The sequence below is a fragment of the Myxocyprinus asiaticus genome, chromosome 35 (assembly GCF_019703515.2).
Source record: "Myxocyprinus asiaticus isolate MX2 ecotype Aquarium Trade chromosome 35, UBuf_Myxa_2, whole genome shotgun sequence".
Classification (NCBI taxonomy): domain Eukaryota; kingdom Metazoa; phylum Chordata; class Actinopteri; order Cypriniformes; family Catostomidae; genus Myxocyprinus; species Myxocyprinus asiaticus.
This window is the reverse complement of record NC_059378.1, coordinates 33827752-33839141: the sequence shown is the minus strand read 5'-3', so window position 1 is coordinate 33839141 and position 11390 is coordinate 33827752. Positions and strand designations below refer to the sequence as shown.

At 37.5% G+C, this 11390-nt stretch overlaps 2 protein-coding genes across 6 annotated transcripts in view; both read left to right on the top strand.

Moving 5' to 3' along the window:
* The window catches only part of itpr1b (inositol 1,4,5-trisphosphate receptor, type 1b), a 247427-nt gene extending 245312 nt beyond the window's left edge, over positions 1-2115 (top strand). For all 5 annotated transcript variants that reach the window (XM_051673468.1, XM_051673467.1, XM_051673466.1 and 2 more), the window contains one exon: positions 695-2115. In XM_051673468.1, coding sequence (XP_051529428.1) covers positions 695-781 — 87 coding nt within the window. In that variant the 3' untranslated portion in view covers positions 782-2115. The remainder of the gene's footprint in view (positions 1-694) is intronic.
* A 5187-nt stretch (positions 2116-7302) lies between these two features.
* On the top strand, positions 7303-11369 carry bhlhe40 (basic helix-loop-helix family, member e40). The gene is made up of 5 exons (XM_051673481.1): positions 7303-7780; positions 7867-7930; positions 8135-8242; positions 8758-8881; positions 9162-11369. The coding sequence occupies exons 1-5, from the start codon at positions 7704-7706 to the stop codon at positions 9986-9988; spliced, it is 1200 nt and encodes a 399-aa protein (XP_051529441.1). The 5' UTR covers positions 7303-7703; the 3' UTR covers positions 9989-11369.
* The last annotated feature ends 21 nt before the right edge of the window (positions 11370-11390 follow it).

The window sequence follows — 11390 nt, the reverse complement described above, 5'->3', positions numbered from 1 at the left end:
CGCTATGTTTGGAGAGGGGTCAACAAGTTTTGTGCTCCTTGAAACAACCACACCATCTTTTTCCAGAGCAGCCTGTATTTCTCCTGAGGTTACCTGTGGGCTTTTCCTTGTATCCCGAACAATTCTTCTGGCAGTTGTGGCTGAAATCTTTCATGGTCTACCTGACCTTGGCTTGGTATCAAGAGATCCCTGAATTTTCTACTTCTTAATAAGTGATTGATCAGTACTGACTGGCATTTTCAAGGCTTTGGATATCTTTTAATATCCTTTTCCATCTTTATAAAGTTCCATTGCCTTGTTACACAGGTCTTTTGACAGTTCTTTTTTGCTCCCCATGGCTCAGTATCTAGCCTGCTCAGTGCATCCACGTGAGAGCTAACAAACTCTTGGTTACCTGTGGGTTTTTCTTTGTATCTTTGTAGGAGCCAATCAACTATGTGATAATAAATGGCTTCATATGATCACTATCCTTAAATAAAAGAGTTTTTTTGCATTCAGTCATATTTTCAAAATCAATGCCAAAATTTCACAATTTCTGCCAGGGTATGCAAATTTTGAGCACAACTGTATATGAACTGATACACAAAATGCATAATTCGATGAGATGTCTGATGTGTGGGAAAGAGATAGAAATGAGAGATGAAAAAAAAGGATTAAAAATAAATGATAAATATCTTGTTTTGTGTTCTGACAGATGACAGAGCAAAGGAAGCAGAAACAGAGGATTGGGCTTTTGGGACACCCCCAACACATGAACGTCAACCCCCAGCAACCTGCCTGAACCCCATTACACTGGCAAAGTGTCCTAAAGCCGTCTTCTTAAAACATTCCATCAGCCTTTGTGTGTGTGAATGTACAAGTGTAAATTAATGTGTTCGTCAAAACATTACAGATGCGTAGTCACCACTACTTGCTGTGTATACTGAAAAAAATAAATAATTCTAGACCACCAGGGAAGTATAAAAGACTCTTGCCCCCTTCTTCGCAATCATTTTGAGTGCCAAATGTTTCTGCGTGTTACAGAGGAAGTCACTTTGCATCATTTGGCCTCCACTGGCTGAAAATGACTTGCAGAGCTACACTAGATACTGCACAACTGCAAACATGTGGTGCAGACAGTAGATGCTGCTTGGACACTGTCAAGACACATCTTTTTTGTACTGACCCATAGCAGTATAGCAGTCAGTATTTGATGTCTTATTTTTGTATTTTGTGCAATATTAATACTTTAATATGCAACGACACTGTAAATTGTGTCTTAAAGGGAAGGTGCGGTAATTATTCATTCCTTTTGCTTTATGATTGTAATGAAATACATTAGAGGTCAGGTACTTGTAGGAGTTCTTTTTGTGAAGTCAAGTTCAACGTGACTTTAAATACATTATATTTATATAAAAAAAATACAGCCTTTTCTTTCCTAATTTAATTTATATTAACATTAAAAATGCTTAATAGAGATGATGCGTATGCTGCCACATTAGATTTCTCTAAATTTCTTAGATAAGTCAGGTTATGTGTTGTTATTTTGGAGCTCATTATTATGATTTATATTTTCATTTGCTTTTTGTGAATGCTGTCAGATCTATAAACTTAGGAGTCATGTACTGAGTATTAATAAATAAATTTTTAGGCAAGTAAGGTTTGCTAATAAGGTTTGTCTTAAAATCCAGTGTAATTACTGCACTATAAAATAAATGAACTCATATCCTCCCTGTAATTATAGATAGATGTTAACTGTGCCTGTTGTATGTTCCGTTACTTCAAAAGGTGAAGTACCAGATTAATATTTGCTGGATAAAACAATCTTTGTTGAGTTTTCTAGATTTCTCTGCAATTTCTTCCATTTTTCTAGACAGTTTCATCTTTTAGCTGAGCAAGCAGGTCACTTTCTTGATACTATCGAGTTTAATTTATTATTATTTTTTCTTGTAATACATGTATATATGTCTGCCAAGTCTTTGCTTTTATATAGAGAGATACATTTTCATAGCATACTAATAATTAACAGCACTGTACTGAGAAATCTACTTCTGATTTAATAGATTAAAGATATATAATTCAATGAGATTGTAAATTAAGTGATATTTAATAAAATCTGTATTTCTTGTTGAAAGGACCAGATATTAAATGTTTTGTTTGTTTGTGTTTCATTTTAGTAAAAAAAAAAAAAAAGTGGTCTTATACCAGCTGTATTTCTGCAACAGCAAAGTACTGAGCAAAAGTGAAATTATTGCCTAATATCTATAATACTATTCATCATTTTACATTACATTATTTTATTTCATATATCAAAAATATTTCTTGTCATCCTGCAGAATAGCGATAACAGGCATCATTACTAGACGTCATTAAAATTCTGCCATCATTTACTCACCCTAATGTTGTTCCAGACCCATATAACTTTTTTCTGTGGAGCTCAGAATATGTTAGTCAGAATGTTAGTCTCGGTCACCATTCACTTTCATTGCAACTTGTTTACAATGAAAGTGAATGGTGACTGAGGCTGTCATTTTGCCTAAGATCTTTTGTTTTCCACAGAAGAAAGTCATGTAGGTTTGGAACAACAAGATATACGTGTTCCTTTCAGTGACTGTGATCGTTATGACCCTGTGTTGACTGATGCCTGCATCATTTTAAAAGGTTTCTCATGACACAACGATCCATTTATTCACGCCAATCAAGGCAAAAGGAGGACAAGCTTATAATGAATTCAAGCTTTATAGAAACCGACAGGCCATGCTTTGCTAATGAAATGAACTTTCTGTGACCTCTCGTGTAGTTCTACAAGAGGTAAAAAGCAGTTGTTCTCACTGCTAAAACTCGTATTTTTATGCTGTGCCTTGTGAGTTGTAGACAGAGCAGCTTTGAGCATTGTAACAGTGGTCACGCTTGGAGAGTCCCTAATTGATTTCACAGTAAATCAGTGAGGTAAAACTGCTGTTGTGCGTAAAAAGAGCAAAAGTGCAATAGAAGTGTCAGGCGGACACCTTAAAACACTTAATTGTTGACTCTTGTGCATGTCGCAAGTAGTCTCACTCTAAAATCCCCCTGTGTGAAATGCAACATCAGACTGAAACCTTCTGCAAGTTAAGTGACATTTGTGAAATAAAATTAACCAGTGCAAAGGCTGAGGGAGGAAAATATGAGCGGGAAATATCATTTTAGTAAGAAATAGGAAACTCTTTAAGGTATAATATCTCAAGAGTGGGCTTCTGAACACAGATATTTAATAAGCCGTCTTTTCTGGGCTCACAGTAGCCTTAATTTGATTGGTGATCTTTCTGAAGTCAGAATTGGCCTTTTATTGTTATGAAGTTATGAGTGATATTTCACCAGTGAACCTCAGGACTGTGCTAACTGTAAGGTGCGTGTTTCTCTTTTAAATAAATATTCTGATTTAATATATTTTGACTTGTCCTTTCCCTTTAAAAAAAAGCAGCAAAAATCTGGGTTCCAGTGAGGCACTTACAATAGAAGTGAATGGGGCCAATCCTTAAATGTTAAAATACACACTGTTGCAAAAGTATAGCTACAAGACGTAAACAATGAATGTTTACATGATTTAAGTGTGCTAAACTCATGTAAAGTTGTATCCAATTTTACAACTTCGTTGCCATGGCGACTTCACGCCAAGTGACTAAAAACAACAATTTAAACAAATTAACAGCTCAAATAATACATGACTTTTAACAGAATCATTAATGTAAGTGCTTTTATAAAAATTGTAAACTTCACATTTCTGCCTCTAAATCCTCCAAAAATTGGCCCCATTCTCTTCCATTGTAAGTGCCTCAATGTAACCTCATTTTTTGCTTTTTTAAAAGAATTGTTTGTGGTAATCAGCATTATGCCAAAAATGCTGTTGATAAAGGTTAACTTGTATTGAACCCCGAATATTCCTTTATACATCCTTGTAATATGTACATGTAATATGTATAAAATTGACACTATAATGTGTCACCAAAATATATTATCCACATGATTTCTTTAAAGCTTTCCATTTCTCAAAGCAAAAATAATAACCTTAAATTTAAGGTTGGGCGAACATATTTGCAGTCAAATGAGGGGACTTTCCTAAACAGAAAAAAAAAAAAAAAAACCTTGCAAAGCATTGAACCCGAGAAGGAATGCATAATACAGCATGAAACTGACTTGGCAACAACACAGAAGGCTGTTTAAAACCACCAAAGAGTCCAGTCCAGTTATCACATGATCTATTAAAATTCTTGTTCCACTTGTTACATAATAAAAGCGACTAATATAAGATGCAATTGTGAAATAAACCAATTAAACTTAAAACACATTGCATTTGATGTTTATTACATTATGCTTCAAGATACACTTTATAATGTGAATAATTAGCAAAATGTTTATGCATTCTATCCAATATTAACATAAGCTGATTTATTTGGTGTGTTAATTTAAAATGCAATTTAAATAATTTATTAAATTACACTGCTCTAGTGTTCATGTTACAATATGAGATTGTAATATGTTACACCTACAACCTTAAGGGCACATTGCAAATCTTTTATTTTACCTTTGTAAAGTCATAAATGTGGAAAGAAGGTAATAGCACAGTATTCATTTATTGAATAAAGTGTCTATGCCATGCACTAGTTCTCTTTCTGCCTATGCAAGTATGCTGCATCATTCTGCTGGTGCAAATATAAAGATGAAAGCACCAAACTTCCCCCTACTTTCCACCCATGCTATTAGGATGTGAATTATTTACTGGATTTTATGAGTAGACCTCAAAACCTCAATAAGGCTACCTGCAGTTTTTTTTTTACAGTGTTGATGTTACAGTATTGTTTTGTTTACATAATTAGGTAGTGAGCAATACTAATGAAATAATCTATTAGTCAAATGTTTGGACACACCTACTAATTCTTTATTATAACTATTTTTCACATTTAAAAATATTTGTAATCAAAATCACACAAGTGAAATAGGGCCTATATAATGACCAAAAAATGTTATCCAAAACAATTATTCTCTCAACCAGCTTTATTAGGTTAAGATGTTAAAAAAACACAATGAAATAAAAATGTACACTGATCAGCCACAACATTAAAACCACCTGCCTAATATTGTGTAGGTCACCCTCGTGCCGCCAAAACAGTGCCCGCTTCTCAGAATAGCATGAGATGATATTTTTCTCACCACAATTGTACAGAGCGGTTATCTGAGTTACCGTAGGCTTTGTCAGTTCGAGCCAGTCTAGCCATTCTCTGCTGACCTCTCTCATCAACAAGGCATTTCCATCTGCAGAACTGCCGCTCACTGAATTTGTTTTTTGTTTTTGGCCAGATGGGCTGGTTTGGTATTTCTGTAACTGCTGATCTCCTGGGATTTTCACACACAACAGAATGGTGCCAAAAACAAAAAACATCCAGTGAGCGGCAGTTCTGCGGATGGAAATGCCTTGTTGATGAGAGAGGTCAACAGAGAATGGCCAGACTGGTTCGAACTGACAAAGTCTACGATAACTCAGATAACCGCTCTGTACAATTGTGGTGAGAAGAATAGCATCTCAGAATGCAGTTTTGGTGGCACGAGGGGGACCTACACAATATTAGGCAGGTGGTTTTAATGTTGTGGCTGATCAGTGTAGTTCTGCAAAGACACACATATGTACAATTTATATTTGTCTACAAAACTTACTTTAAACATTTAAGCATAAGCCTTTAGTTCAAAAGGTTTTTAAGATCTTGAAATTAAAGAAAAAAAATTCAGTCCAGTGTGTTTAAACTTTTGACTAGTAGAGTACATGTACTGTAGGCTACATGATGTGTAATTATTTTGTAAAGCTGCATGTAACTATCCCCATTTGCATTCTTATTGCTATGGTAATTAATTACAGCAGAACGTAATATGCATGACAATGTAAAGTGCTTCCGAATTATTTACTGTATTTTATAAGCGTCTGCCAGCAATTCAAAGATTTAGAAAATGAAAACACAGTTATGATCGAATTCTGTCATATTTTTGACAGTATATGTGGGTTATTTACAACCGAGCGTGAGACCAACGCTGCCTCCTTTGGCATTGTTATCATCAGAGCTGGATGTGAGCTCGCGCTGCTCGGTACTAAAATGAACGGGTGACGTCAGTCCCGGGGATTCAGTCGGTCCTTCGCCTCCTCCTCCCTCCTCGCCAGCCATGAGGAGTTCAACGTGACCGCCGCTGAGTACAACCGGCAACAACAAACCGAGTCGCAGCACGAGAGAGCCATGAGCGGCCGCACGTGTACCGTCAAATGGTCCAGGTGTAAAATAAGTGCTCGTTCACAGCCGCTCGCACCTGTTACTATTGTGTAAACATGTGCCAGCATCATGTATCATGTCTGGGGAGATATATATATATATAATTTAATTAAATAATAATAATTCTAAATAAATGGTCTTATTTAGTAATAATTTTTAAATATATGTATTTTCTTTTGTGTAACGTAAAATAAAAAGTTTAATTAAAAAAAAAAAGAAAGCCACATTAAGAATATAAGAAAGACCTATATGCAAAATATTTATTCGCAAATCTCTGAACAAGTTTGTGTAGTGAACAAGAGTTTTTAAGGGAGTATCTCTAAATATTGATAGCCTATTTATAGCCTATATAGGTATAGGCGCATACATTACAGCCCATATTTATTATTTTTATACGCTACATACGTTAATAATATACATATTTATTTTACTTATTTTATGGTTCTAACATAAATACAAAATATTTCTTATTGCGAAATTAAAGCATTCACGTGCACTAAACATGAGTTTATCAACTGAATTATTTTTAAAAATATAATAATGGAATAATTATATTTTAATCTAAAATAAGATGCTCGAATTTTTTTCAATATATTATTATTATTTTTACAGTTTGCTCCTATGCTTAAGTTTTTAATTCAATCTAGGATAAAGCGCTCCTAACACAGTAGACACTCACACACACAGAGAGAGAGAGAGTTTGTTACAGACATAAACTGTTTTGTTTTTTTGTTTTTTACCTTTTTTTTTTTTTTTTTTAAATAATTTTATTTTGTGATGTTTTTACATCTTTCTTTAACTACATTTAATGTGTGTATGTATGTATATTTAATGTTACTATGTTTTGGCAATGTAAATCTTATTTTTTACCATGCCAGTAAAGCTATTTGCATCTGAATCAGAGAGAGAGAGAGAGAGAGAGAGAGAGAGAGAGAGAGTACAAGAGCGCAGCATGGTGGTACACGGGACACGACTGGGCGGGCGCACTGCTGTAAATGAGTTGAGCTCTGAAAGCGCCGTTACACACGTGAAGCTCATGTGACTGGAGCTCGAGACGTGTCTGCAGTCACAGGGTTTATTTAACACGTACTTCAAATCCACCCACATACACTCATTTAACCAGCAGTGGAGCCGACAAACGCCTCCCTGGATCTTCATTCGACAACAACATAATTTCTAGCGTCCTAGTTTCGAGTTCAGACACTAAATCCTGGACTCTTTACTACGAAAACTAGTTTTCGGCACAATCGACCCTTTATGCGAAGGAAATACATGTGGACTTTGATGAGAAATTGAAGGATCGTGTTGTTATTTATTTATATATATATATATATATATATATATATATATATATATTATATATATATATACATAAATATATATATTTTGAAAATACCCTGCTCTTACATTTGTAAGACATATTCATAGTGGGAAATGGAGAGGATTACCAGTGCTCAGCCTCCACCATGTATGGCCAAACACGCCTCGCTGGATATCTCTGACATGCAAGGGTAAGTCAGTCAGTCTCAAGTTTATATTTCTTAAATCTTACCAGATCGACAGAAACTAGATTTCTTTTTTCATTTTTTAATTATAGAATGGATTTCCCTATGTATGTGTACAAACCCCGGAGGGGAATGAAGCGGAGTGAGGACAGTAAGGTACGAAATGCACAATTACGCACGAACCTTGATATTGTTATGCACACCTGTTCCTTGAAAATATCGTTGCATACACATGTTTTAGTAAAATAAAAAATGTAAACATGATTTAAACTGCTCAAGACCTCGATATATTTGGAAGTTTTATTTTTAAGTTGATTTGACGGATGCTTATGAATGTAAAATTTTATTTTTGTCCCCCAGGATACGTACAAATTGCCTCATCGATTGATCGAGAAGAAAAGGAGAGACAGAATAAACGAGTGCATCGCGCAGTTGAAGGATTTGCTGCCAGAACACCTCAAACTCACTGTAAGTAATATGGGAGTGGACGGGCTCACCTCATCGTGTTACATGTGGGATAAAGCGCCACCTGGTTGTTGATTATGTATAAATCATGTTTGTCCTGCTTTTTGGATTAGTCACTCTATAACCTATGAAAGGGCGTGCCCTCTTACGGAGCTCTTATAATGTGGGTTTGTGCCAATAATATATATATATATATATATATATATATATATATATATATATATATATATATATATAAATAATATGTATGTATTAAAATGTATGCGTGATTAACTTTTGACACCCCATATCATGAAATTGATCAGCTGCCGTTAGTTAATAGTTCATCACTGTCAACAAGTTAAAGGCGTGTTACATTGTCATTTTGGGGGTTTGAATAATGCTTAAGCGCACATGTGCACATGCTACAAGAAGTATGTCTCCGTTCCCACTCAGCAGAGGTTTGTTCTCTCTGAACTGCAGCAGAGAGTGTTACATAAGAAAGATCAACATGCTTATCTGGGTTCTTCCTGTTTTAGACTCTGGGACACTTGGAGAAGGCTGTCGTGTTGGAGCTCACATTGAAGCATGTGAAAGCACTTAACAACCTGTTGGAGCAGCAGCAACAGAAAATCATTTCCTTGCAAAATGGAATGCAAATCGGTAAGTTTTTGATAATGCAAAAGGGGCAGCACACAAAATGTTGGCCAGCAAGTGTTACCGTGTTGGAGTAAGCAGCTCTGTTTAACTTTTCACCTCCCCCCACCACGTTACCCCTCTCCCTACCTTCATTTGTTTTTGAGCACATTACAAAATAAAGAAATTGAGACATGCTTGCATAACATGGCAGATGATCTGTCCGTGACATTTTTGGCACAGTCTGATATGACTGTTGTGAAGGAAAATGTTTGGCACTGTTTCTCACTTTATGGTTTTATTGCAGGTGAGCAGGGCAATGGGCACTCGGAGAACAGTGAGGAAATGTTCCGTTCCGGGTTCCATTTGTGTGCCAAGGAGGTTCTTCAGTTCCTCACCAACCAGGAGAACATGCAAGACTTTTCACCTGCACACATAATCAACCACCTTCAGAAAGTGGCGTCAGATCTCATCCAGAGCCCGCCGAGTCCTCGCCTCGAGGAGCCCACTTCCAAAGTTCAAGAGACCTGGGAAAAACCAGCAGGTCCACAGCTGAAAGCCGCTGAGGGCCACGCAAAAAATTGCGTGCCCGTCATTCAAAGGACTTATCCCCACAGCAGTGAGCAGAGCGGCAGCGATACAGACACCGACAGCGGCTATGGGGGCGAGCTCGAAAAGCGTGACCCGAAAGCCCAGCGGCCAATCTATTATGGCAAAGAGAGCGGAGATCTCAAGTACGGCAGCAGCATTAAAGAGGAGCTTGAGGAGCCGCAGGCCAAGCGGCAAAGGTCCGACTCCTCAGAAGACGAGTCTCTTTCAGGGCACGAGGTGGTGGGTGGCCACAGCCCCTACATGAGCTTTTCTCCACATCAGCCACCTCTTTGCATGCCCTTCTACCTCTTTCCGTCTGGCGCAGCCGCTGCATACCTGCCAATGCTGGAGAAGTGTTGGTACCCGGGGGCCATGCCCGTATTGTACCCAGGCATCGGCGGCTCCCCTGAGAAACTCCCATCGTCTTTGGTCATGTCCTCAAGAGTGGGCTCTCCTGTTACCCCTCCCACCTCAATGGACTCTCCTGCTCTCCTGCAGGCCCTGAAACAAGTTCCCCCTTTAAACTTGGAAACCAAAGACTGAGGATCCAGTCCGGCTCCAAGAATTGCCCGCTCTCTGAATGTTTAGGTCTTGAGAGTGGACTTCTCTGCTGAATAAGCTCCCTGAGAGGGTTAGGTTGAAGAGGGTGGAAACGCAAAGTTCAAAGATGCACCCTCTACGACAGCAAGCAGCTGTTCTGATCCTCTCAGAAGTATGACGGCCTCTCTTTGACCGCCGAGACACAACACACACACTCTCTCTTATCAGCCCAGTGGCTAGTTTCCTCCACAACCAGCATACACGCATCCAGAGACTGAACATCAACGCAGACAGGTATAGGAGGCCCAGTGTAAAACACTGTGAGACACTGTGAAGAACGTCAAAATGAGGACAATGAGCTTGTAAGGACCTGGGGTGGGCAAACAGCTACTCTCTGCACTTGTATTGAATGTTGAATTTCAAAACAACACAAAACCAATAACCTAGAATGTGATGTGCAGACAGTACCCCAATGATAAGGACTTTTCCCTTTGCACAAGCACCTTTTCAGTTGTTGAATGTAAAAGAAATTAATTTTTTTAATAAAATGTCTCCCCTGTAGATGCTGCTTTGGACATTTTCTCTGTGCCGTGGAAGCTTGAACAGAAAGCTCCACTCTCTTCTGCTTCTGTTACTGCTTTAACTGATAAGAACCGTGCTTTTAGACTAGAACGCTACCAAATAATTGTCTTTGCTTTGGTTGACCGGAGCACAAATCTGAAACATGCACCATTCTCAACTCACGCTCACCTGTCGCACCACAAACGGACTCACTCAAGTTTTTTTTACGTAAGCAAGAACACCATCTACCCTCAAGATGCGACACTCATGTATATACAGGAGTAATGTAATCACGGCTCCATCGTAGCTTTTGAGTTTGTCATCCATTCGTGCACGTGGGTGAAGTTCTTGTGCGGTAACTATATTGTGTAATTATTTTTGTTTATACTACTTACATCTGTATTTTTGATACTTGACCCACGATGTTATGTTTGTATTGCAAAGAGAGGCGAGTTACAGACAGCCGAGCGCTGTTTGCCATGAGACTGTGTACATAGCTTTAGAACTTGTCTCAATCTGCATCATTCTGTGTTCGTTTCTGGTCAAATTAGGACAGATCTTTGTTCATGATGTTGCCTTTACCTTTTTAAAGCAGTAAACATGATGGCAGATATCTACATTTGTAATTCTATACATAGAAGCAAAAGAAAGTGAATGTAATGTTTAAAAACAATATATATTAGTTTTGTATAGGAAGAGGTACTTAGGATTTTTATTTTGGGACCTGACAGAAGGTTGCTTGATGTATATATTTTGTCTAAAGTATTGTTGACATACATTAAAGAAAAGTAGCAATAAAGTTGTTGTTTTTTTCCTGTGGAAATACTGTCTGTCTGTGTTTGAG